Here is a 27,754-nt window from a genome sequence, read left to right as displayed (position 1 = left end):
GTTGCAGCACCCCCACCCCCTGGCCGGACCGCCCTCTCACTTTCTCAGCCTGCACCCGGTGCCCGCGCCACCCCCACCATCTCCTCCCTCCGAGTTGCCGTTCTTGATTTCTCTTTCCTTTTCTCAGCTCTGCACCTGTGGGTACAACGTAAAACCCTGAGTTCTTGTTCCCTTTTCTGTCACAAGGCCCCTGTCCCGCCGTCCCCTCTTCTCCCACTCACCTCACCTTCTTTCTCCGCCTCTGCTTCTATCTTGTCCTTTCCTTGACCCAGCGTCCTGTAAGTGCAGATCACAATGTCAGGAGATGGAGACCATCCTGGCCAACACGGTGAAACCCTGTCTCTACTAAAAATACAAAAATTAGGGCATGGTGGCAGGTGCCTGTAATCCCAGCTACTCAGGAGGCTGAGGCAGGAGAATCGCTTGAGCCCAGGAGGCAGAGGTTTTAGTGAGCCAAGATCACGCCACTGCACTCCAGCCTGGCGACAGAGTGAGACTCTGTCTCAGAAAAAAAAAAAAAGGGCCAGGCACGGTGGCTCACGCCTGTAATCCCACCACTTTGGGAGGCCGAGGCAGGTGGATCACGAGATCAGGAGATCGAGACCATCCTGGCTAACACGGTGAAACTCCGTCTCTACTAAAAATACAAAAAAAATTAGCCAGGCATGGTGGTGCACGCCTGTAATCCCAGCTACTTGGGAGGCTGAGGCGAGAGAATCGCTTGAACCCGGGAGGCAGAGGTTGCAGTAAGCCAAGATCGCGCCACTGCACTCCAGCCTGGCAACAGAGTGAGACTCCGTCTCAAAAAAAAAAAAAAGGCATTCCTGCAGTTCCCACGTGGACTGTTGCCTCCCATGACAAGCACACGGCCTCCCTACAGGGCTCAAGTCCCAGCTTCCCCACAACCTGTCTCAACCCTTGGTGTCCCCTCCCCAAGACTGGGAAGTCTCAGGTCTTCACCAGAGATGATCATAGCTTCCTGCCCAGGCTGTCCGGGGCTTGGAGTCACTGAGGGTTTGGGGCCTAGCCCCTGCTCACCTCGGCTCAAAAAATTGTAGCTGTTTTTATTTTAGTTTAGTTTATTTTTAAGACAGGGTCTTCCTCTGTCGCCCAAGCTAGAGTGCAATGGTGTGATCATAGCTTACTGCAGCCTCAAACTCCTGGGTCAAGCAATCCTCCCGCCTCAGTCTCCTAAGTAGCTGAGACTACAGACATACCCCACCACGCCTGCCTAATCTTTTTATTTTTTGCCCAGATGGGGTCTCGCTATGTTGCCCAGACTGGTCTCAGACTCCTGGGCTCAAGTAATCCTCCTGCCTCAGCCTCCCAAAGTGCTGGGACTACAGGCGTGAGCCACTGCACCCAGCCTGTTTCTATTTATTTATTGAGGTAAGATTCATATAACATAAAAGTCACCATTTTAAAATCAATAATCTGGTGGTGTCTAGTACATTCACAATGCTATGTAACAACCACCTCTATCCAGCCCCAAGACAGTTTCATCACCCCAAAAGGAAACCTCATCCCCATTAATACTCACCCCCTCCTCCATCCCTGCCTCCCCCCAGTCCCTGGTACCAACCAACCTGCCTTCTGAATCTATGGATTTGCCTATTCTGGGCGTTTCCTCTAAATGGCATCTTCTGATGTGTGGCCTTTTGTGTCTGGCTTCTTTCACTGAGCGTAGTGTCTGCAAGGCTCATCTGTGCCACAGCAAGCAGCAATGCTTCTTCGTGCCTTTGTATGGATGAATAATATTCCATTCTATGGATAAGATGTCTTTTTTTTTTTTTTTTTTTTGACAGTTTTACTCTGTTACCCAGACTGGAGTGCAGTAGTGCAATCTCAGCTCACTACAACCTCCGCCTCCCGGGTTCAAGTGATTTTCCTGCCTCAGCCTCCCAAGTAACTGGGATTACAGGGGCCTGCCACCACGCCCGGCTGATATTTGTGATTGTTTGTTTGTTTGTTTGTTTGAGACGGAGCTTTGCTCTTGTCGCCCAGGCTGGAGTGCAGTGGCACCATCTCGGCTCACTGCAACCTCTGCCTCCCGGGTTCAAGCAATTCTCCTGCCTCGGCCTCCAGAGTAACTGGGATTACAGACACATGCCGCCACGACCCGCTAATTTTTGTATTTTTAATAGAGACGGGGTTTCACCGTGTTGGCCAGGTTTGTCTCGAACTGCTGACCTCAAGTGATAGGCCCACCTCCACCTCCCAAAGTTCTGGGATTACAGGCGTGAGCCACCGTGCCTGGCCTGATGTCTTTATTTTAAATGTCGCTGGCATGAAGGGTTCAGGGCTTCAGGGACTGTGAAGGGAGCAGGGCAGAAAGAAAAGGGCCAGCACCTTGCTCAGCACCAAATGCAGCAAACAAAGCAGACTCCAAGTATCTCAGCCCCTCTCCCTCGTCATCCCACGGAGGAGCTCTGACTTACTGGTGAAGGTGGAGCTCCAAGCCAACCCTTCCAGGAGGCCGGTTAGAGGAACAGAGCAGCTTCAACCAGCCTTCCCGAGCTGCAGCTTGGCTCTGCTCCTGAGTATATTATAACAATTAATTACAGCCAGTCCTGGGTTATCTGGAGTAATAGGGGACCCGAATAACACAGAGCTAATTGAAACGTGGGCTGCAGGGGTGGAGGGAACAGACAGGGCCCCATTCCATGAGAGAGCTGTTTATTTTGTAGTTAATTATAAGTAAAGAGACCCTTTCTGAATCCCCGCTCTCTCTCCGTCTTTCTCCCTCTCAGATGCCCCACATTTAATTGGATGCACAAACCTATTTTGCTCTCAAAATAGTGGTACTCAATTAATGCATTTCAACGCACGGGCTCCCCTGGCATCTCGTTGGCAGAATTCTCCGAGACAGAAAATCCGACTGGTTTGAATTCCGTTTCTGTGCCCGCCTAACCTCAGATGGAGACACTCATTGTTACAATAATTGTGATAATAAGAGTGCCGGATGTAGGCTTCATGCTTTATTCTTCTAGAAATGCCTCCTGTAAATGGTGATGTTACTGTAAGACACACAGCAGAGGCCAGGCGTGGTGGCTCACCCCTGTAGTCCCAGCACTTTGGGAGGCCGAGGCAGGTGGGTCACTTGAGGTCAGGAGTTCAAGAACAGCCTGGCCAACATGGGGAAACCCTGTCTCTACTAAAAATACAAAAATTAGCCAGGTGTGGTGGTGTGCGTCTGTAATCCCAGCTACTTGGGAGGCTGAGGCAGGAGAATCGCTTGAACCCAGGAGGCAGAGGTTGCAGTGAGCCGAGATGGCACCACTGCACTCCAGCCTGGGTGAACTCCATCTCAACAAAAAAACAAAAACAAAAACAAAAAACACATAGTAGAAAGCGAAATCAGACAGATGAGGAATCTGGAACCTGCCCCACTGGGTCGTCAGTTCCTGGGGATTGAGAGGTGGTGAGGTTACTCTTTGGAGGTCTCTTGAGAGCCCTTTCCTGAATGGTCAAGTGTGCTTAAATATTGAGATGCTGCTTTATTTTATTTTATTTTTATTGTATTTTATTGAGACAAGCTCTTGCTCTGTCACCCAGGCTGGAGTGCAGTGGCGCAATCACAGCTCACTGCAGCTTTAACCTCCTGGGCTCAAGCGATCCTCGCGCCTCAGCCTCCTCAAGTAGCTGGGACTACAGGTGTGCACCACCACACCCGGCTTGTTTTTGTATTTTTGGTAGAGACGGGGTCTCCCTATGTTGCTCAGGCTGGTCTCAAACTCCTGGACTCAAGCTATCCACCCGCCTTGGCCTCCCAAAGTGCTGGGATTATAGGTGTGAGCCACTGTGCCTGGCCTGAGACACTTATTTTCCTGTCTAGTTAAGACTAAAAATCTCTATTGTGTCCTGAAGTTTTCCATAATCTCTATTGTGTCCTGAAGTTTTCCATCTCCAGCGTCTTAATTATTCATTTTCCTTCCCGGAAGCCCAGCCACAGCCTACAGTAATCCTGGTGAGGTTACAGACAGCCCAAGCATGACCGTCCAGAACACGGGATGGGGGCTTCCCAGGTCTCCTGCACCACAGCAGTCTCCCCTTAGAGGCTGTCAGCGTCCGCCTGCGCGTCTGTCATGGGGGTTTGGTAACTGAGACATTCTGTCGTCCTGCTCTGAGGTTGACTGAGTGCCCACTGTGTGCAGACACCCACCGCACAGAGACATTGTGCCCTGGTTGTCTGGGAATATGTCCTCTGAAGGTCAACTGGTAAAGAAGTTCCCATACACCCCTCATTCCCTTAAACAATAAGAGAGTGACGAGTATAATCCAAAAAATGATGGCTGATATGGGGTTATCAATATCCCACAAACATAACTGAACTCCAGAAACAGCCCAGTGGACAGAATGGACTTTCTTGTTTTTGAGACAGGATCTCGCTCTGTCACCCAGGCTGAAGTCTAGTGATGCAATCATGGCTCACTGCAGCCTCTACCTCCTGGGCCCAAGCGATCCTCCCACCTCAGCCTCCTGAGTAGCTGAGACCACAGGTACACACCACCATGCCTGCCTACTTTTTAAATTTTTTTGTGGAGACAAGGTCTCACTATGTTGCCCAGGCTGGTCTCAAACTCCCAGTCTCAAGTGATCCTCCTGCCTTAGCCTCTCAAATAGCTAGAACTACAGGCACATGCCACCACACCCAGCTAATTTTTTTATAGTTTTATGGAGACGGAGTCTCACTGTGTTGCCCAAGCTGGTCTCGAATTCCTGGGCTCAAGCAATCCTCCCGCCTCAGCCTCCCAAAGTGCTGGGATTACAAGCATGAGCCATGGTGCCTAGCAGAATAGACTGGCTTTGTTAGTGAAGAAGGCCCTTCAGATTCTGGAAATTGCCCAGGGTGGGAGCAGGTGGCAGATATGTTTGTTGTTTCCATAACACTGATGTTTGGGGACATTGGCAAATGAAGAGCTCTCCTGGTGGGACATAGGGCCAGCTGGCCTGTCTGCATTTCACCAGGTAAAGACAGTTTGTGCCCTGCAGGTCAGAAATCAGAGGGCCATCTATTCTAGGCTTCTAACCCGTGAGTGATTGAGAGTACAAGATGGATTGGTGCATACCTCCAAACTGCAGGCACAGCGGAACCATCTAGGTGGGAACAGCAGGCACCGGAAAACAGGCACAGTGAAAGCTCTCCCCACACATGGGGAGGTAAAGGTCTGATCGGCTGAAGGGAAGAAGCTGTAACGAGTGAAGGAAAGCCAGCGTTTAGCCACTGGACACCAATCACTTGATAAATATGAAATGCCGATTTATGGAAGATGCTTGCTAAGCCAGGGTACACAAGGAAATATGAAGTGTGTCCCTGCCCAGAGGAATGTGGAAGACACAGAAAGATGCCAACACCACCAGCTGGGTGAGTTTCCAATCGGAAGCTCAGACAGAAGGTTTGAGGGTAAATTTTTAAAGTTTTTCTCTAAATTCTGCTTGGAATGCAGGTAATTACACAGGAAGAGTAGGTAGTGACTTCTTGTTTCTGTCCTGAGTTTGCTGCTAGCTTCTCACGGGGGTGGGCTGAGTAGCTGAGTAGCATTGCCCACTGTACGTGCCACAGTAGCCTTAAGATGTTAGTGCTACTCGTGGCCAGGAGCAGTGGCTCACGCCTGGAATCCCAGCACTTTAGGAGCCCGAGGCCAGTGGATCACTTGCGGCCAGGAGTTCAAGACCAGCCTGGCCATCATGGCAAAACCCCATCTCTACTAAAAATACAAATAAATAAATAAATAAATAAATAAATAAATAAATAAATAAATAAGCAAGCAAGCGCAGTGGCACATGCCTGTCATCCCAGCTACTCCAGAGGCTGAAGTGGGAGGATCACTTGAGCTCAGGAGGCGGAGGTTGCAGTGAGCCAAGATAGTGCCACTGCACTCCAGCCTGGGCAACAGAAGCAGACTCCACCTCAAAAAAACAACAACAACAAAAAACGATGTTAGTGCTACTCATCCAATAAAAGGGGGCTCAGAGAGGGTAAGCAACATGCCCAAGGCCACACAGCAACAAATGGCACAACTGAAGTTTAAACCCAGGACTCTCTGACTGCAGGACCACATCCTTCCCACTAGAACACAGAGGGGAACTGCCGTTTTTATCTCTTTATGCAAAGGTTTTTTTTTTTTTTTTGGTTTGACTCTCTTTTTGTTTAATTAGAATTCCTGCAATCCTTTCCCCTACACCCCCTGCCCTTTTTGGAGGGAACGATGTCACTTCACACCAGCAAGTACAACTTACAATATTTTAACCTCCTGAGTGCAGGAGTTATGGCTTCCTTATTTGTGGGTTCCCGGCCCGTGGAACCCTGGCCACCCAACTCTCTAAATCTACAACAGAAGGCATCCTCAGAGACTCTTATTTTAACAAAGTCACTCAAGCCTAGCCCTCAAAAACCACCCTACTTCTTTTTCTTCTGCTGCCTGGAAATCTGCCCACTGAGCCTGATAGATGAGAAAATGCAGTGTTGACCTCAAGCCTTGAACACCTTGGGTTAAAATAAGGAAGTCCAAGACCTAAATAAAACCCAGATCTGGCAGGGCATGGTGGCTCGTGCCTGCAATCCCAGCATCTGGGGAAGCAGAGGCTTGAAACCAGGCGTTCAACACCAACCTCGACAATGTAGTAAGACCCCCATCTTTAAAATACAAAAATTTAAAAAGTAGCTGGGTGTGGTGGTGTACATCTGCAGTCCCAGCTCCTGGGGAGGCTTGAGGTGGGAGGATCAGTTGGGCCCAGGAAGTCAAGGCTGCAGTGAGCTCTGATTGCACCCCTGCACTCCAGCCTGGGTGGCAGAGTAAGACCCTGTCACATACACAAAAAAAATTTAAAGTGTCTTTTTTTTTTTTTTTTTTTTTGAAAAGGAGTTTCGCTCTTGTTGCCCAAGCTGGAGTGCAATGGCGCAATCTCGGCTCACTGCAACCTTCACCTCCCAGGTTCAAGCAATTCTCCTGCCTCAGCCTCCCTCGTAGCTGGGATTACAGGCACCCACCACCACACCCAGCTAATATTTCGTATTTTTAGTAGAAACGGGGTTTCACCATGTTAGCCAGGCTGGTCATGAACTCCTGACCTCAAGTGATCCACTCGCCTCGGCCTCCCAGAGTGCTGGGATTACAGGCATGAGCCACCACGCCTGACCAAAAAAAAAAGCTGCTTCCTGAACCTTGGGTTGACCAGACCTGAAGGCCTTTCTAGAAGGAAGAGCTGGGAGCCCTGTGAAGCTCCAGGGAAAGACACACAGACCCTTCTTTGGGCTCTTCTGCTGTGGTTGAGGCGACTTGCCCTGACTGCACCTCTTGGTGGATCCTGGGATGAGAATGGGAGGATTAGAAAGCTAGAGGCAGAAGCCTCCACCACCACATCCCTGTCACCATGGAAGAAAACCTGAAATCTGCATTAAAAAAAAATACTGACCTTCTAGCCAATGGAAAAAGTTGGCAAAGTTACTTTCAAACACCTGGGAATGTGTTTCGAAGCATTGCTGCATTTATCCATTTGCAGGGTATTTCATAAAATAGATGGCCCCACAACTAGAAATGCATTTTAAATTGATCGCTGCGTCTATTCTAAGTGTATTTCCAGCGTGTCTTATAAATGCAGAAGGCAATGATGGGTGCCTGGTGTGTGTCCCGCTGCCTGCTGACTCCTCAAAGGAAGCTTGTGATGCGGTCGGGGCCAGCTCTGGGCCCTGGAGATAACTTCATTTGAGCTGCAGGTAGTGACCCGAGTGATCACGCTGCATTCCCTTGGTAAATCACTCTGCTGTAGCTCTGATTTGCATTCTCTGAGCTAATGCTTGACTTTAAAATACGGGCCAGACTGGGCTGGGATCCAGGTTTCCTTCTTCCCTCCAATCTCCTTCTCACTGCTCCTCAGCCCCGATCTTCCTTGCCACTTCTTTCTTTTTCCAATGAGTCTGGGGGCCCTTTTGACCATCTTTCCTCCGAGTTTCTCTTTCCCTGCCTCTTTTTCTCGGCTCTGAACCTCCCATATTTGTCATGTGTGGCATATTCTTACTTATTTTTCGTTCCCTGAGTCTTCTCATAGTCAAAGTTTCTTCGATTTTTTTGACTTCTGCATCTAGGAATGCTTTTTGAATCTAATGAGTGAGTCAGTGAGTGAGCACATGAATGAATGAGTAAATGAATTAATTAATGAGCAGATGAGTGAGTGAATGAACGCGTGGATGAGTGATTGAGTGAATGAATGAGTGTGTGCATTAGTGAGTAAATGATTGAGTGAATAAATGAATGAGTGAATGTGTGAGTGAGAGAATGAATGCGTGAATCCATGAGTGAGTGAGTGAATGAGTGAGTGAGGGATGAATGAGTGAGTGAATGGATGAGTGAATGCATGAGTGAGTGAGTGCATGAGTGAGTGAATCAGTGAATGGATGAGTGAGTGAATGAATGAGTGCATGAGTGAGTGAATGAGTGATTGAGTGAGAGTGAGTGAATGAGTGAATGAATGAGTGAATGGATGAGTGAATGCATGAGTAAGTGGATGAGTGAGTGAATGAATGAGTGAGTGAGTGGATGAATGAGTGGATGAGTGAGTGGATGTGTGAGTGAGTGAATGAGTGAATGGCTGGGTGAGTGGCCAAGTGAGTGAATGAATGAGTGAGTGAATGGATGAGTGGATGAGTGAGTGAATGAGTTAATGGATGAGTGAATGAATAAGTGAGTGATTGCATGAGTGAGTCAGTGGATAAGTGAGTAGATGCGTGAGTGAGTGGATGAGTGAATGAGTGAATGGATGAGTGAGTGGATGAGTGAGTGGATGAGTGAGTGAATGAGTGAATGGATGAGTGAGTGAATGAGTGAATGGATGAGTGAATGCATGAGTGAATAAGTGGATGAGTGAGTGAATGAATGAGTGAGTGAATAGATGAATGAGTGGATGAGTGAGTGGATGAGTGAGTGAGTGAATGAGTGAATGGCTGAGTGAGTGGATGAGTGAGTGAATGAATGAGTGAGTGAATGGATGAGTGGATGAGTGAGTGAATGAGTTAATGGATGAGTGAGTGAATAAGTGAGTGAATGCATGAGTGAGTCAGTGGATAAGTGAGTAGATGTGTGAGTGAGTGGAAGAGTCAGTGAGTGAATGGAAGAGTGATTGAATGAGTGAGTGAGTGAGTGAATGCATGAGTGAGTCAGTGAGTGAATGGATGTGTGAGTGAATGAATGAGTGGATGAGCGAGTAAATGAGTGAATGAGTGAGTGAGTGAATGAGTGGATGAGTGAGTAAATGAGTGAGCGAATGAGTGAGTGAATGTGCGAGCGAGTGGATGTGTGAGTGGATGAATGAGTGGGTGAATGAGTGAGTGCATGGGAGAGTGAATGGATGAGTGAGTGAATGAGTGAGTGAATGGATGAGTGAGTCAGTGAGTGAATGGATGAGTGAGTGAATGAGTGAGTGAATGGATGAGTGAGTCAGTGAGTGAATGGATGAATGAGTGAATGGATGTGTGAGTGAATGAATGAGTAGATGAGCGAGTAAATGAGTGAGTGAATGAGTGAGTGAGTGAATGAGTGGATGAGTGAGTAAATGAGTGAGTGAATGAGTGAGTGAATGAGTGGATGAGTGAGTAAATGAGTTAGTGCATGGGAGAGTGAGAGAGTGGATGAGTGAGTAAATGAATGAGTGAGTGGATGAGTGAGTAAATGAGTGAATGAGTGAGTGAGTGAATGAGTGGATGAGTGAGTAAATGAGTGAGTGAATGAGTGAGTGAATGTGCGAGCGAGTGGATGTGTGAGTGGATGAATGAGTGGGTGAATGAGTGAGTGCATGGGAGAGTGAACGAGTGGATGAGTGAGTGAATGAGTGAGTGAATGGATGAGTGAGTAAATGAATGAGTGAATGAGTGAGTGAGTGAATGAGTGAATGGATGAGTGAGTGAATGAGTGAGTGAATGGATGAGTGAGTCAGTGAGTGAATGGATGAGTGAGTGAATGAGTGAGTGAATGGATGAGTGAGTCAGTGAGTGAATGGATGAGTGAGTGAATGAGTGAGTGAATGGATGAGTGAGTCAGTGAGTGAATGGATGAATGAGTGAATGGATGTGTGAGTGAATGAATGAGTAGATGAGCGAGTAAATGAGTGAGTGAATGAGTGAGTGAGTGAATGAGTGGATGAGTGAGTAAATGAGTGAGTGAATGAGTGAGTGAGTGAATGAGTGAGTGAATGAGTGGATGAGTGAGTAAATGAGTTAGTGCATGGGAGAGTGAGAGAGTGGATGAGTGAGTAAATGAATGAGTGAGTGGATGAGTGAGTAAATGAGTGAATGAGTGAACGAGTGAGTGGGAGTGAATGCGCGAGTGAGTGGATGTGCAAGTGAGTGAGTGGGACCCCCGTCCCCGCAGTCTGTCTGGAATATCCTCATTACCACGCTTTGCAGACTTTCCCGGGGTTGACTCCAAAGGCATCTGGCCTGGCCTGGCCTAACCCTGTCGCCGGCTCCTTGGGGGTTCTAGTGGCAGCCGAGTGAGATGAGAAGAAGATAATGAGGAAGATTTAAGGTCTGACTGTGGCTCCCACAGGCTCTTCCACCTCTGGTTCTTGGCCACTCTCCGAGTGGGACTCATTTGATGATACTGGTGACCTTTTCTACAAAACTCAAGGGCCCAACTCTCTCACTGAGAAGATTCTCGGGGCTGCTGGGCCCACCCCACACATTCACATGCCAGCCCCGAGAGCTCCCAGGGGCAGGATTTTGCTTGCTAATGCCCAAGTCTCCGGCAGTGCCTGTCGCATGTCTGATTTTGCACCTTCCAAACTGTCTCTCAACTTCCCAAAACCAAAGAGTAACACAATTTCCTCCCACCTCTCCTCCTCCCGAATTTAATGTATGCACAAAAGCACAGGCTCTGTATCCCACCTTGCTGTTGCTTTCGTGTCAAGTCTCCAGGCTAAACGCTACAGGAGACTTGTTTATTCAGTCACTCTACAAAGGAGGGCCAGGTGCTGTGCTGGAAAGGCACCGATGGGTACACGTGAGGCTCCTCCAAGGAATTCACGACAGGTGTACGAACCAGCAATGGCAAAAGAGGGTAAGAAGCAGAAACTGGGCCCAGCAGGTTGCCTCATGCCTGAAATCCCAGCACTTTGGGAGGCCAAGGCAAGAGGATCCCTTGAAGCCAAGAGTTCAAGACCAGCCTGGGCAACATAGCAAGACCCCCCATCTCTTAAAAAACAAAGTTATCCAGGGGTGGTGGTGTGCCCCTGTAATACCAGTGCTCTGGGAGGCTGTGATGGGAGGATCACTTGAGCCCAGGAGTTGGAGGCTGCAGTGAGCTATGATCATGCCACTGCACTCCAGCCTGGATGACAGAGCAAGACTCCATCTGTAAAAAAAAAAATTTTTAATTTAAAAAAGAAGTGATACAAAAATTTGTTCTGTGCCCAGTGCACAGGTGGCATGAAGGAAGTGGCCTCACTCCACTGGAGCAGTCAGACAAAACTGCAGAGTAGCCATCCCGGGCCCGTCACAGCACTTAAGCTCACTGCATTCTCCTTGGTGGACTGACACTGAATGTAACTCTGTGACAACGGAATGTTTTTATCATAAAACATCAGAGCACTCAATTCAGCAAATATTTATTAAAAACCCACTCCATGCCGGATAGCGTGGCCCAAGCAAATCACGACACTGACATGGAGAACTCAAAGAGGGACAATGGGCTCCCCAAGTTGCTTCCAACCCAGGCAATAAAATGCCAGCCAGGACACTGAAGAACACAGCAATGAAACAAATTCCATCCAGTGCACAGGTGAAGCCAAGAGCCCATCTTTGAAAGCACAGAGAGGTCTTGAATTGGAATCAGCTGGTGGTCGCAACTGCTTATCAGTCTCCTGTGGGGAAGGTGGATTTGCTGACCAGGCTTCAGAGGCAACAGCAGGAGAGAAGAGTATTTCGTTATCAAGGCCAGGGTTTCCCCCTAGCCAGTCCTGTAGCAAGTCTGACTTGACAGGAGTCCGAGAGGGTGACCTCACTCTGGGATTTGGGTCTGGCTGAGTGGTCCCGTCATGGCTCCTGGTCGCCATCAGAGCTGTCAATCAGCCCTGTGCACGGACCTGAAATCCAGGTGGGGCCAATGCTCATAAAAAGTGGACGTGATGAATTGATGTGCATTTCAGAACAGTTTAAATCTGTCACTCCTAATTGGGCTTCTATCAAAAGCTTTTCTGCAGTGGCGTTAGAAAAAAGGAGACCCAGGAAGCAGTGTCCTTTGGGAATACTAGGGGTGCATGCCCTTCCACACTTCATTGTCTTGGTACAAATCTGAAGCCACTGCAGAATAAGTGTGGATATATTCCGGGGGGCTGGGGGATGATATGTGGTGGTGCTCTTGGTCTCTGGGTTCAGGGCACACCAGCCCCTCCTAACTTCCTACTGATGCTCTCGCCTTTCCTAAAAAGGAATCAAGATGAGACATTTTTATCTTCAGGAGCCATTGGCCCTTTGCCTGAGTCAGCTAAAAATGATGTTGCCTCTTGGAGAGCTTCAGGTATGAATATTAGAGGCAGCCTGGTGCCTGAGGGGATGCTTGGGGTGGCGGGCAGTGCTCTGGACCAAGGGACTAGGCCTTGCCGGGGATGGTGGCCGGGAAGCTCAGCTGTAATGTGACATGGGGAGGAGGTTGGGTGCCTATGGAAGAGTGAGAGCTGATGCGAGGGGAGCTGCAGCCCACGGGATAAGGCAGAGGCTGGAGAAGTGACGGCACTGACTGCACAGTTAGGGGCATGCTGGGGATACAAAGCAGGGCCACAGAAGGCAGGTGAGATAAATCGTCCTGCCTACACACTGAAAGCTGGGAATGGTTAAACCAATGGCTGAGGGTGTCGTCCGTGAGTTACAATTTCCTGGGCGATCCTTATCTCCTCATGGTACTGCTCACCCCTCAGAGCTGCACCATTTGTTTCTGTCCGCCGCAGCACTTTAGACATGGATAGTATTAAATACTTAGTTCTTATTGACCACTTGCCAACTTTGGTTTTGTCTCTAGGAAAAAAGAATGGGAAGGAATAGATCAATAAGTGGGTTGCTCTGATTTCAGGGATCAGGGGTCTGTGGCCAGGACCAATATGACTTAGAAAGTGTGCGTTGTATGTGGCACTTGTATCTGTTAGGACTGTTTGCAGCTGCAAATAATAGAAACAGAATCAGATTTTCTGCCTACTAGGGGTTTTACTCTTCTCATGGACCAAGAATTCAAAGGTTAGCTGTCCAGGGTTATCATCAATGACCTGAGGTTCTTGTAGCATCCTAGTCAGTCATCCTTAGAGCCTGGCCTTGTCTTCACAGTCACAAAATAGCTGCTATGCCTCCAGGCATCACACCCACATTCCAGGTAGGAAGAGAAGGACAAGTAAAGGGCTCTTCTCATCTGAAATCTGCCTCCTTTTAAAGAGCCTTCCTATATATCTCATCCAGAAACTTCCACCTACATCTCACTGGCCAGAGTGGTGTCAAATAGCCACCTAGCTGCAAGGGATGCTGGAAATAACAGGTTTTTGGTTGGGCACAGTAATGTTCCCAAACAAAACTGGTGATCTCTTAATAAGTAAGAGAGAATGGCTATTGGGCCGGGAGCTGGCAATGTCTGCCACACCACTGCAAATTTAAAATGATAATTGCTACTTTCAAAATATGTATCAGTGAAGCTCTGCTGATTGCTCGACGCATGTTAATTGATGGGAAATATTATCATCTCAGGATTTTGGTTGAATGAGCTGAGATAGACAGAGGTTAAAAAGTTAACTGGGATACCAGGGAATAGTCTTGCAGGGGGAATTTTCTAGCTGCTTCTGCAAGTGCCCTCTTTGTAGGAATGAAGCGGATGGGGCAGGTGGTACATGAAGGGATGATTCTGGCTCTTTTCCATCAAGCTTTCATTTCAGGGCTGTAAACACTGAGTATAGCTGGAGTCCGGGCATGTATCCATGTCTCTTCAGTCCTTTCTCATGGGCAGTAGATCATCCTTTTAAATAATCTCTTTCCCTTTTTTTGCTAGAAGCCCTTTCAATTAAGTAGAGGTTTCATTGGAATAATTAAACCCTGCATATCAAGCCATTCACTCCAATCATGCAGGCAAATCAATTAACCAGAGATGCATTCATCTAACTAACTGTTTATCTCCTCCTGGTTCCAGAGCTTTTGCTCTGGGGCAGCTCTTGGAAAAAAGAGGTGTCTGCCCCCCAAAGACAGCTCATTTCCAGAGGGCTCCCTGGGTTTGAAGCAAGGGGAATCTTAATGTTTATTTTATTCAAGATTTGATATTTATTTGTATTTATCCACTCAACAAATATATATATTGAACACCTACTAAGAATATAGCTCCATGCTAATTTCTCCTGGGGATACAGAGATGAGACAGACATGTGGCAAGTTGCTGGAACTCTCTGTGAGTGCCTCAGTTTCCTCTTCTATAAAATAAGGAGCGTAGGAGTATCTACCTCATAGGGTTGTTTTGTGTATTAAATGAGATAATCGACATAGAGCATTTAGCATGATATCTGGCAAATAACAACTCCATATGCCTTTTCAGAGGCAGCTATTCGAGTATACATTCCAGCAAAATGAGGGCTTAAATTAATAAAGAGGCTGGGCACGGTGGCTCACATCTATAGTTCCAGAGCATAGTGAGGCCCTGTCTCTACACACAGACACACACACACAGTAATAAAGAGGAAGATTTGGAGCTCAGGAAGAAAAGAATATAATTGGTTCAATTAGATGCTATGCTTAATAAACGTTAGCTGGGATGATTGCTAGTTTAATTAAGCTCAGATGATGTGGAGTTCAGGGAGGCTGAGTAGGAATCTCTGCTCTTCCACTTATTGGCTGTGAGATCTCACTCTGTTATTGAACTCTCAGATCCTACCTTCTCATCCATAAAATGGGAGTAATAAAACCACCTAATTGAGCTTCTGTGAAGATTAATCAAGGTGATATCCATGAAGAGCCAGGTACACAGTCAGCAGTTTCAGTTTAGGAAGGGGTGAGCTGACTCACAAGCATTGCAAAAGATGGAACGTGGTGTGTGTGCGAAGACTTCTTCATACTTAAATGCATTATCCATATTTCCAATGACTGACATGTGTTTTTTTTAGTTAGTTTTATTTTTTATCGAAGTAATACACGAGTCATGCAAAGGAGCAAAATACACCAGGCATGGTGGCTATGTCCGTAATTCCAGCACTTTGGGAGGCCAAGGCGGGTGGATCGCTTGAGTCCAGGAATTCAAGACCAGCCTGGGCAATATGACAAAACCCCATCTCTGTTATATTTTTAATTAAAATAGGCATGTAAGAAAAACATCACTCCCCAACCCAGCCATCATCATCCCCTAGTCCTGATCCCCAGAGGCAATCACCTCAAACTCTTCTTCAGGCCAAGCACAGTGGCTCATGCCTATAATCCCAGCACTTTGGGAGGCCCAGGCAGGTGGATCGAACCAGGCAGGAGTTTGAGACCAGCCTGGCCAACATGGTGAAACCCCGTCTCTACTAAATATACAAAAATTAGCCAGGCATAGAGCATACCTGTAATCCCAGCTACTTGGGAGGCTGAGGCAGGAGAATCGCATGAACCTGGGAGGTGGAGGTTGCAGTGAGCCGAAATCGTGCCACTGCACTCCATCCTGGGTGACAGAGTGAGACTCCACCTAAAAACAAAAAACAAAACAAAAAAACCTCTTTTTCACCTTGTTTTCTTCTGTTATTTCTTCTGTTCTTTTTCACTAGGTCTAAATAATGTTTGCCTTGCTATTTGTTGATATGTTAGTTTTAAGACATTATCGACTGACATATTGTTAGATAGATGAGAATTTAGCTCTCTTTTACTAATAACCCATTCAAAGCACTTCCCCTTCCTCCATTTTCTCATTATATTAGGCCACAATCTGTTGTCTTGATTCATCTGTGGTGGTTATATTATTATAACTAGGTAAATATTGTTCATGTTAAGGCATGTTGTGTGCTGTGATTTTCTTTCTTGTCTGCACTTTTGTTTTTTCCTGGAGTTAATATTGCCTCTTTTTTTTCCTTTGCTTTTGCGCAGGGTTTCTTTTAAATGTACTTATTCTTCATTGTTTCCCCATCTGACTCTCAGATCTGTCATTCGCCTAACAATATGATTTCCTGAATTAGCAAATATATCAGAAAATCATTCTGTTTTTCCCGTGGCAACCTCTCCCTTGTGGACACTCCATGATCCTGTTGCAATCTTGGCCAATTGCTCCTGGCTGCTTTGCTTTCACCCTGGGACTTTCCTTGCTGCTTCCCCAAGTAGATTCCTTGCTTTGTGAGCTCCATACCTTCCTCTTTATTGTTTACTTCCTCATTTTGCTGCATCATATCCTCTAGTAGCTTCCATTGAAAAGGTGCCTAGGAGCAAATATTTGGAGTTCCTGCTTTTCTGAAAATAATTTTATTCTATTTTCACACATAATAGTTTGGGTGGATATAGGATACTAGGTAAAAAAGAATTTTCCATCAAAAATGTGAAGGCATTGCCTCATTTTCTCCGAGCTTCCAGTATTTGTATTGAGGAGTTTGATGGTATATTTGCTTCCATTCTTCTTCACGTGACCTGAGGTTTTCTCTCTGGAAACTTCTAGGGTCGTTTCTTATTCCCTGGTGGCCAGAATTTTTGCAACAATGTGCACTGAGAAGGTTCTTTTCAACTGATTGTACTAATATTCAAAGAGCCTATTAAGTCTGAAGTCTCATGTTTTTACACTCAGAGAATTCTCTAATATTATTTCTCTGATAATTTCATCCCTTGATTTATAGTCTATCCCCAGAAGATATATAACAAGAAGACACAGTCTTTGTCATCTCTTTTTAGGATTTCTATTTATTGGATATTAGACCTTCTAAATTGATCTCATTCCCTCCCCTCTTATCTTCCTTCTCTTTAACTTTTTATTTAACTTTTCAGGAAATTTCCTCAACTTTATCTTCCAAGCCTTCTATTGATTTTAAATTTCTGCTGCCTTATTTTTAATTGCCAAGAACTTCTTGTTCTTTGATTGTTCCTCTTCTTAGCACCCTACCATTGCTTTATGGATGCAATGCTTCATCTCATCTCTAAATGATTCTTAATTATCAGGTTATGTTTTGGGGGTTTCTTTTGAGACAGGGTATCGCTGTGTCACTCAGGCTGGAATGCAGTGGTGCAAACATGGCTCACTGCAGCCTCAATCTCCTGGGGTCGAGCAATCCTCCTGACTCACCCTCCTGTGTAGCCAAGACTACAGGTACATATCACCATGCCCAGCTAATTTTTTGATTTTTTGTGGAGACAGTGTCTCGCTATATTGTTCAAACTGGCCTTGAATCCCTGGGCTCAAGCAATCCTCCCACCTCAGCTTCCCAAAGTACTGGGATTAGAGGTGTGAGCCACTGCACCGGTCAGGTTATGTTTTTTAAAATTTTCTCTTATTCTGTGCATTGTCTGCTCCTAGCAGGTTCCTTGTGTCTGTGTGACCCTTTTGATCTCTGCCTTTCATGTGGAGACTTTCCTCAACCATCAAGTGATCCTTGCCTCTATTTATTCTTAAGTGAGAGGCAACAAAAACCCCAGCATTTCCCAGCCAGGCACAGTGGCTTACACCTGTAATCCCAGCATTTTGGGAGGCCAAGGCTGTTGGATCACCTGAGGTCAGGAGTTCGAGACCAGCCTGGCCAACATGGTGAAACCCCATCTCTACTAAAAATACAAAAATTAGCCAGGCATGGTGGTGCATGCCTGTAATCCTAGTTACTCAAGAGGCTGAGGCAGGAGAATCACTTGAACCCAGGAGGCAGAGGTTGCAGTGAGCAGAGATCATGCCACTGCACTCCAGCCTGGGCAACGAGAGCAACACTCCATCTCAAAAAAAAGGAAAAAAAAGAAAAACTAACATTTCGTTTGTCAACTAGCAGGCTTCATTGTGGGGTGAATGGGCATTGATTGTACTTGGAAAACACCACCATGAGGAATCTACAGTGCATTAAGCAACTGATTCCTCTTTTGAGAAGCAATAGTTGTTTGTTTGTTTGTTTGTTTTGAGACGGAGTCTTGCTCTGTTGCCCAGGCTGGAGTGCAGTGGCGCGATCTCGACTCACTGAAAGCTCCGCCTCCCGGGTTCCCACCATTCTCCTGCCTCAGCCACTCGAGTAGCTGGGACTACGGGCACCCGCCACCATGCCTGGCTAATTTTTCGTATTTTTAGTAGAGATAGGGTTTCACCATATTAGCCAGGACTGTCTCTATTTCCTGACCTTGTGATCCTCCTGCCTCGGCTTCCCAAAGTGCTGGGATTACAGGCGCCCACCACCATACCCGGCTAAATTTTTGCATTTTTAATAGAGACGGGGTTTCACCATGTTAGCCAGGATAGGATGGTCTCGATCTCCTGACCTCGTGATCCACCCGTGTCAGCCTCCCAAAGTGCTGGGATTATAGGCGTGAGCCACCATGCCCAGCCCTCTCTAAGCTTTTGTGTTCTTGGTTGTAAGGTGGTGGTGGTGGTGGTGATGATGATACCACCTACCTCAAATTGTTCTGGAGGTTCATCAGTGACGCCTAACAAAATGTCTGGCACACACCGGATAGTCTGTAAGCACGAGGGATGGTGTTTGGTCAGTTGCATGTTACACCTATAAGCCAGTCTTGCAAGTGGTTAAGAGATTGACTTTTAATCCTAGAAATCTTCCCTGACCTGAGGACCAAGTTCCCAAATGCTGTCATCAAAATTCTAAAGTCAGAAACAGCCCAGCCTCAGTACTGGTTTTCTTGTGCCTCAGTTCTCCCAACCTACGTTGACATAGTGGGTAGGGGGTAGGGGTAGAACAGCAAGGGTAGTTGTTCAAGCCTGTTTCTCCTTTTTTTTTTTTTTTTTTTTTTTTGAGACAGAGCTTCACTTTGCAGCCCAGGCTGGAGTGCGACTGTGCGATCTCGGCTCACTGCAACCTCTGCCCCCAGCTCAAGCGATTCTCCTGCCTTAACCTCCCAAGTAGCTGGGACAACAGGCATGTGCCACGCCCAGCTAATTTCTGTATTTTCAGTAGAGACAGAGCTTCACCATGTTGGTCAGGCTGGTCTCAAACTCCCGACCTCAGCTGATCTGCCCACCTCGGCCTCCCAAAGTGCTGGGATTACAGGCGTGAGCCACAGCACCCAGCCTTGTTTCTCCTTTCTTGTAATTAAAACCTTTCTTTTTTTTCTCTTTGAGACAGGGTCTTGCTCTGTCACCCCAGCTGGAGTACAGTGGCTCAATCATGGCTCACTGCAGCCTCAACCTCCTGGGCTCAAGCGATCTTCCCACCTCAGCCTCTTGAGTAGCTGAGACTGTAGGTGTACAGGCCAGATAATTTTTTTTTTTTGTAGAGATGGAGTCTCGCTCTGTTCCCCCAAGCTGGTCTTGAACTCCTGACCTCAAGCAATCCTCCCACTTCAGCTTTTCAAAGTGCTGGATTACAGGCATGAGCCACCATGCCTGGCCACAATTAAAGCCTTCCTTACAATTTTTTAAAGCTTTTTTTTTCTGATGATAAACACATTCTCTTTTTTAAGAAATGCAGACAGTGTCATTTCCCTTTGTGTTTGCTGACTGGCCTGTGGACTGCTCTGCTGTCTTTGCAGAGGCCTTGGTTCTGTGATTCCCTTCCCCACCCAGCCCCGGCCCCCAGCCCTGTCCCAGCCACAGAGCAGGGAGGCCGTGAGGAGACCAGGGAGATGGTGTCCTCCAGAGATGCCCGTCGCCACCACCTCCCCACCACCTCCCCGGGGCTGAGGGCCTCTGACAGTTCACTCCAAGCCCAGCCGATGCCCGACAGGAACAGCTTCTGTCAGCCCCAGGAGATCTCATGTCACCTGTGATTAGTCTTCAAAGCCAAAACCAAGGAAGTCCTTGATTAAACATCAGTGGCCCAGGGTCCCTGTCACTCCTGAATGGAGCTGTCCTAGAGCAGCTGCCTAAAGCCTGCCCCCAACCAGGTTCCAAGCAGCTTTGGGGACAGGCATAAGGCTCTTTCCACCGTACCAGGGTTTGAACCCCACCTTTCCCTCTTACCATGATTGTCCCACTGCACTCCAGCCTGGGCAACAGAGTGAGATCCTGGCGTCCTTTCTCCAGAAGGAGAACTGACCCTTCCCCAAAAAACCCAAACCCCCAGCTGGGCTCCTGGATGGCTGAGTGGGGCATTAGCGGTGGCCTCGTCAGTCACCATAAGGAACACCGCCCTTGGGAAATTACAGCGTGTGTGGGCTACCGCGTGTTCCTGCCCAAACCCATGGCAGGCTGGAGGCTAAAGACATAATTCACAGTGACGGGAACTCTTCGGGGTTTGGGAACGGGGTTTGCTGCTTTTGACCTAATGAATTAGCAGCTGATTAGAGCGGCTCCAGTCTGCAGAGGTTTCCATCAAAGCCTTTTCCATCAAAGATCTTCCACACTGGCCACGAGCATGCCCAAGGCTGCCATCTTCCCTCCTCCCCATCTCCAGGGGTGTCAGGACCTGTGTCAGTGGCCTCCCAGGCTGTCCACTCCCCGGGGTGGGACAGAAGCCCTTCTCCCCCTGCAGCCCCTGGTGTGGTCCACTCTGCCAATGTCATCGAGGGTGACACGCCCCTCAGGACTTCCTGGCCTTTTCTTCCAAAGCAGAACATCCCTTTGATCCCAGAACAGTTCCCTTTCTCTCCATCCTCCGCCTCCTGCTCCAAGGCTGATTATCTCTTCCTTTTCAGATCCCAAGCACTGCAAGTCCAGATGCAACGGGAGCCTGGCTCGAGGGACGACAAGATCCGGCCGGAAAGTGTAGAAGTCACACCCCAATGGCGGGATAGCAGCCCCTGTGTGTGAGCACCCCTCCATGCCAGGTACTCGGCATCTGTTATCCCCTCTATACCTCTCTATATATTATGGAGAGACAGGGTCTTGTTCTATCACTGCGGCTGGAGTGCAGTGACGTGATCATAACATACTGCAGCCCTCCACCTCCTTGGCTCAAGTGATCCTCCCATTTTAGCCTCCCAAGTAGCTGGGACCACAGGCACACACAACCAAATCTGGTGAATTTTTAAAATTTTTTGTAGAGACAGGGCCTTGCTCTGTTGCCCAGACTGGTCTCAAACTCCTGGCCTCAAGCGATCTCCCTGTCTCTGCCTCCCAAAGCACTGAGATTACAGGCAGGAGACACTGTGCCTGGCCGTTCCTTTATATTGGAAAAAACGCAAGTGAGGGTGACCTGAGACTTGGCGGAGGGGCAGGAGTAGTGAAGGGAGAGAGGGGCAGAGATCAGGCTGTGACACTAGCCGGAGCTTGGGAGACCATCAGAGAAAAGGCTGGCAGGCCGGGGATGTAGTTGTGATAAGATTGAAGGGCTGGCAGAAAGCAAACCTTGCAGGGCCTGAAGATCAAGATCAAGATGCTGAACATGGGCCAGGCACAGTGGCTTACACCTGTAAATCCCAGCACTTTGGGAGGCCGAGGCAAGTGGATCATCTGAGGTCAAGAGTTCGAGACCAGCCTGGCCAACATGGTGAAACCCCGTCTCTACAAAAAATACAAAAATTAGCCAGGCATGGTGGTGGGCATCTGTAACCCCAGCTACTCAGGAGGCTGAGGCAGGAGAATCCTTGGACCCAGGAGGCCGAGGCTGCAGTGAGCCCAGATGGTGCCACTGCACTCCAGCCTGGGTGAAAGAGCAAGACTCTATCTCAAAAAAAAAAAAAAAAAAAAAAAGTCGAACATGGCTTGGCATGGTGGTCATGCCTGTAATCCCAGCACTTTGGGAGTCCAAGGCGGGAAGATCACTCGAGCCCAGGAGTTTGAGACCAGCCTGGGCAACATAGCAAGACCCCATCTCTACAAAAATAATTTTTAAAATATTAGCTTGCCACGGTGGTGTTTGCCTGTGGTCCCAGCTACTCAGTAGGTGGAGGCAGGAGGATTGCTTGAGCTCAGGAGGCAGAGGCTGCTGTGAGCTGAGATCATGCCACTGCACTCCAGCCTGGGCAACAGAGTAGGACCCTATCTCAAAAAAAAAAAAAAAAGATTGGAACTTTATCATAACAGCAAGAGGAAGCCACAGTAGAGGTCTTGAATGAGTAAGTCAGGACGTGAGGCCAGCAGCTCTCATGGAATTCGTCCTCAGGTGGGTCACCTCCTGGTCCTTTGCTTCCCAGGGAAGGTGAGCAACACAGCCCTTCCTGTGGAGCCTAGCCTGGGGGCCTGGCACTTGCTTTTCAGCCATTTGCAGAGAGATTGGTGTGGCGTAGGACCTGTCTCACACTGGAAGTCAAACCCTGCCGAAGGTTGGGTTCGAGTTGCGAGTTGCGACAAGCTCCAGCTAAGACTTAGGTAGGGACGGGCCATCCAACCTGCAATGCTGTTAAAGTTCAGAGCCTCGGGGCCTCTGGGCACATTTCTGAGAAAACTGCCTTCAAAGAAACTGCCCAGAGCTTGACAGAGCCACTGAGTTCATCCCCGGTGATGAGGCTGAGTCATGCTGAGTTAGAGGGAAGTGTTAGAAGGGAAAATACATTTTGAATTGTGTCTAGACATTTTTTTTCTTTTGAGGCTAGCTACACTCTCCATAGATTTTTTCCATGAAATATTTCATACATATAAATATGTATATATAATGTGTATCTATGAGACAGAGAACAATAAAACAGACACTCATGTCCCCAGTTGAAGCATAACATAATTCCCTGTGTCACCAATGTCCCCAGGGGACCTTCCGAGGTCACATCTGTCTGGCTGCCCCTCCCCAGGGGAAGCCACCATTCTGATTTTTATCAGTCCCCTTGTTTCTTGGTATAGTTTTGCCGTATATCCTTAACAGTAGGGTTTTGTTTTGTATGTTTTAAAAAAAATTATTTTTAAGACAGGGTTTTGCTCTGTCTCCCAGGCTGGAGTACAGTGGTATGATGATAGCTCCCTGCAGCCTCGACCTCCTGGCTTAAGCAATCCTTCCATCTCAGCCTTCTGGGTAGCTGGGACTACAAGCACGCAACCCCACACCCAGCTAAGTTTTTATTTTTTTGTAGAGATGGGGTCTTGCTATATCGTCCAGGCTGGCCTCAAACTCCCAGTGTCCTGTCTCGGCCTCCCAAAGTGCTGGGATTTCAGGCATGAGCCATCTCACTCAGCCTTGTTTTATATATATGTATATATTTTTTTAAATTTTTTAGAGACAGGGTCTCACTTTTTCCCAGGCTGGAATGTAGTGGTGTGATTGTAGTTCATTGCAGCCTTGATCTCCTAGGCTCAAGTGATCCTCCCACCTCCCACGTAGCTGGGACTACAGGCGTGTACCACCATGCCCAGCTACTTTGTTTTTATTTTTTGTAGAGATGGTGTCTCGCTGTGTTTTCCAGGCTGGTCTCAAACTTATGGCCTCAAGCAATCCTCCCACCTGAGCCTCCCAAAGTGCTGAGATTATAGGCATGAGCCACTGTGCCCAGCCTGTTTTTGAAGTACTTATAGGCAGTTTTATACCATGCATCTTCTGTGGCTTGCTTTTTCACTCAGCATCATGTTCCTGAGGTCCACCTGTGCTTATGCACATGGTCATATTTCTTTCCATGTTCACTGCTGGGGAGTGCGCCAGCGTTGAATACACAGTGTATTTATCCACGCTGTTGGGCAAGGTCTGTGTGCGGTTTCTGGTTTTGGATACACGGTGCTGCTGTTGAACATTCTTGCACAGGTCTCTGGATGCACACGGGTAGAATTGTCTAGGGATGATATCTAGAAGGGACTCCTGGCATGTATGTTCTGCATGTTCAACCCTACTAGGTGAAACCAACTTGTTTTCCAGTCCTTGCAGGTTTTTTTCATACAGTAACAAATGTCTGCAGGTGAGCCCCTGCTGGGGACAGAGGTGCAATAGCATCCTTACTCTGTCACTCCAGTGAGAACAGATGCCCCCAGATCATGGCTCCGGGTCTTTGTGATATGAACTCACCCTTCACCAGGCTGCTTTATCTTGCCTGTCCCGCTGCCTAGCAAACTCCCACTCAAAATGCTCCCAGCTCTCTAAGGAGGGGAACCTCAGGGAGGTCTTCACATGAAGGAGGCCTGGGCTAGAACCCCAATTAGATTTGCTATGTGACCCTCAGCAAGTTGCTAGGGCTCTCTGGTTCTTGGTTTCCTTGTCTGCAAAACAAGGGTGAGCACATCCATCTCTCAGAGCCGCTGTGGTCATTAAATGAGATGATTTCTTTTTTTTTTTTTTTTTTGGAGACAGAGTCTTGCTCTGTTGCCAGGGCTGGAGTGCAGTGGAACAATCTGGGTTCACTGCAAACTCTGCCTCCTGGGTTCAAGTGATTCTCTTGCCTCTGCCTCCTGAGTAGCTGGGACTACAGGCACCTGCCACCATGCTCAGCTGATGTTTTGTATTTTTAGTAGAGACGGGGTTTCGCTATGTTAGCCAGCCTGGTCTCGAACTCCTGACCTCAAGTGATCTGCCCACCTCGGCCTCCCAAAGTGCTGGGATTACAGGTGTAATCACCATGCCCAGCCAAATGAGATAATTTCTATAAAGGGTCAGGCACGGTGCCTGGCACGTGGGCAGCCCAGAGGGGAAGTACTTCCTGTTCTGCCAGCAGGGCGTGCGGCTGCCCTCTCTGCAGGGTTCCAGAGGATGCTGTTCCTCCCACTGGGGCTTATGTGGGCGGCTGACACTTACCACCAACCTCTGAGCAGCTTGCAACCCAGGGGCTGTGTGGGAAACGTCTTTGCACCCTCTGTTCCCAGCACAGTGCTCAGCACAGAGCCGGTTCTCACTCAAGTCGGCTGAGGTTGAAGAGGCCCTTTCAGTCCAGGCATTCACAAACTGGTCCACTTTCCCAAGTTCAACTTCACCCCTGGTTGCTAAGCAACTGTGCTGCACAGGGGCATTAACGATGGGACAAGTTTCAACGAGATCCAGGGTCTGTGATTTCACTGCATCTGAGGTAGAAGGGTCCCTTGGCCGGGCATGGTGGTGTGCGCCTATAGTCCCAGCTACTTAGGAGGCTGAGGTGGGAGGATTGCTGGAGCCTGGGAGCTCAAGGCTGCAGAGAGCTACAATGAGGTAGGAGGGTCCCTCTCATCTCTGCTCTGGAAAGAAGATTTTTCTCTAGTTATTTCCTGCTTAGCTGACAGGCCGCTGAGGTGGCTGCACCAGGTCACCCGGGGTCCCGGGAGGAAGGCTTTCTATGTCACTGAGCACTCTTGTAACACGTGGTTGGCATGTGCCAACTACAACCTCCTTGTTCATGAAAGCTGGTAAGAAATGCTGGTTGGTCTATCCAGACCTGCCTGTCTTCTTGCCTTGAGCTGCTGTTTAATTCCTAGGCATGTGCCTTCTGACCCCGCAAAAGGTATAAGCTGCTTAACACCTGCCTTTCAGCTCTCTTGTGCGTTCATGGTGCTGAGCAAGTCTTTGTACTAAGTAGATGTCTTTATTAGTTGGAGGCTTTGGGCTGCAAATCACAGTAGACCCAACTTCACAAGGCTTGGGACAAAGAGCATTTATATCTTACAGGAGTCCAGAGGTGGGAGGGACCCAGTGCTGGTTAATTCAGTGCCCAGGAGGTGACATCAAGGACCGAGGGTCTTTCCAGCTCTCTGCTCTGCCATCCTGATGGCAGAGCAGAGAGCTGGAAAGACCCTCGGTCCTTGATGTCACCTGAGGGATACAGGCTGAGGTGCAGTGACCCAAACCATCACATCCACCTTTACACACTCACAGCCAAAAGCCCAAGGACACAGTGTCCCTGTTAAAGATCAAGGAAAACCTGCAAAGCCGCCCCCAGTGCATGTTCCTGCAGGTTGCATGGCCAAAAGCACTTCACCTGCTTGTTTCTACACTACTGGTAGAGACCAAACGAGGGCCACTCTTTGCAGCTCAAAAGATATTCAGCCTCCCTGAAGCATCAGACTGCCTGGCTTTTGAGGAAAAAAAAAGGATTCTGTTAGCAGGAAGTCGGGGTCATGTGGAGAGACACCAGCAGTGCCTGCCACCTAGTCAATAAATAATTCGTTGAATAAAATTCTTAGGCTGTCCACTTCTTGAAAATAATAAAAGCAAGTACATTTTCCTTTGTGAATGCAAATGATCACGTGGTCGTATTGTCAGAATGAGCCATTGTTGTAGGCGTGTCTATGGTGTTGCTGGCTTTGACCCAGGTAGCCAGTGCCATGTGTTAGCAAAAGGCTCATAGAGGTCAGAACTTAAGGCAGTGAACTATGGAGATTTTCATCTATACAAAGTTCATTGGATTCAATGGACACCAAGTCCTCATTTTTAATTACTTTAAATCCAACTTTTGTTCATGACAGAAAATAGATATTTTTACTCAAGGCACTTTGGTTGCAGTGAACAAAATCCCACTTGAAATATCTCAAATTGGCCAAGAGTGGTGGCTCATGCCTGTAATCCGAGCACTTTGGGAGGCTGAGGTAGGAGGATCATTTGAGGCCAGGAGTTTGAGACTAGCCTGGGCAAACTACAGCATGGTGGTGCATGCCTGTAGTGAGACCCTGTCTCTACAAAAAATGTTCAAAACAGCCAGGGGTGGAGGCACACACCTGTAGTCCTAACCACTCAGGAGGCTGAGGTGGGAGGATTGCTTGAGCCCAGGAGTTTGAGGCTGCCATGAGCTAGGATTGCCCCACTGCATTCCAGCCTGGGTGGCAGAGCAAAACCCTGTCTCTAAAAATAATAATTTTTAAAACAAATTTAATAGCTCAAATTAACGGGGAAGGTGGAAGGATACTGAAGGCCTACAACAAGGACCAGACACCACAGAAGGCCAAGGCTCATGAGGTTGGGAACTGAGTTTTGCAGCAAGAGAGATGACCCCGGCCATCCACTTCTCATGGAACCTCATGGGCTCACCATGGCACCACTCGGTAGACCAGCTTCCTCTGCTTGCTGGTTTCTTCTCTGCCCTCATAGCCTTGACCTGCCTGCATGTCTCCTCACCCTGGCTGAGCTCCAACCTCCATGGCTACACCAATGCCACCTTCTAGCTCAATTGCCCCCAGCACACTCACCCATCCCACCACTGTGAAATCCCCAGGTCCAGGAATTTGGCTGTGGCTAAAGAAGAACATCTCATAATGATAAAATGGTCAATCCGCCGAGAAGCTATAACAGTTATAAGCATATGCACCTATCAGAGCCCCAGATACATGAAGCAAAGATACACAGAGCTGGAGGGAGAGATACACAATTCAACAATAAGAGTTGAAGATGTTGGCCAGGCGCAGTGGCTCATGCCTGTAGTCCCAGCACTTTGGGAGGCCGAGGCGGGCAGATCACCTGAGGTCAGGAGTTCGAGACCAGCCTGGCGAACATGGAGAAACCCCGTCTCTACTAAAAATACAAAATTAGCCAAGCATGGTGACAGGTGCCTGTAATCCCAGCTACTCAGGAGGCTGAGGCAGGAGAATCACTTGAACCCGGCAGGCAGAGGTTGCGGTGAACTGAGATCACGCCATTGCACTCCAGCCTGGGCGACAGAGTGAGATTCTGTCTCAAAAAAAAAAAAAAAAAAAAGAGTCGAAGACGTTATTACTTTACTTTGAATAATGAATAGAACAACTAGGCAGAAGATCAACAAATAAGAAACTTGCACAACACTATAAACAAACCAGACCTGGCTGGGCGTGGTGGCTTACACCTGTAATCCCAGCATTTTGGGAGGCCAAAGCAGGTGGATCACTTGAGGTCAGGAATTTGAGACCAGCCTGGCCAACATGGCGAA

At 48.0% G+C, this 27,754-nt stretch overlaps 1 protein-coding gene across 5 annotated transcripts in view; it reads left to right on the top strand.

Moving 5' to 3' along the window:
• CARD11 (caspase recruitment domain family member 11) overlaps nucleotides 1–27,754 on the top strand; it is a 139,571-nt gene that overhangs the window by 65,502 nt on the left and 46,315 nt on the right. For all 5 annotated transcript variants that reach the window (XM_019031766.4, XM_055346819.2, XM_055346820.2 and 2 more), the window contains one exon: nucleotides 20,738–20,869. In XM_019031766.4, coding sequence (XP_018887311.1) covers nucleotides 20,863–20,869 — 7 coding nt within the window. In that variant the 5' untranslated portion in view covers nucleotides 20,738–20,862. The remainder of the gene's footprint in view (nucleotides 1–20,737; nucleotides 20,870–27,754) is intronic.

This window comes from Gorilla gorilla, chromosome 6 (assembly GCF_029281585.2).
Source record: "Gorilla gorilla gorilla isolate KB3781 chromosome 6, NHGRI_mGorGor1-v2.1_pri, whole genome shotgun sequence".
In the NCBI taxonomy this organism is placed as follows: Eukaryota; Metazoa; Chordata; class Mammalia; order Primates; family Hominidae; genus Gorilla; species Gorilla gorilla.
This window is presented reverse-complemented; position numbering and strand designations above follow the sequence as displayed.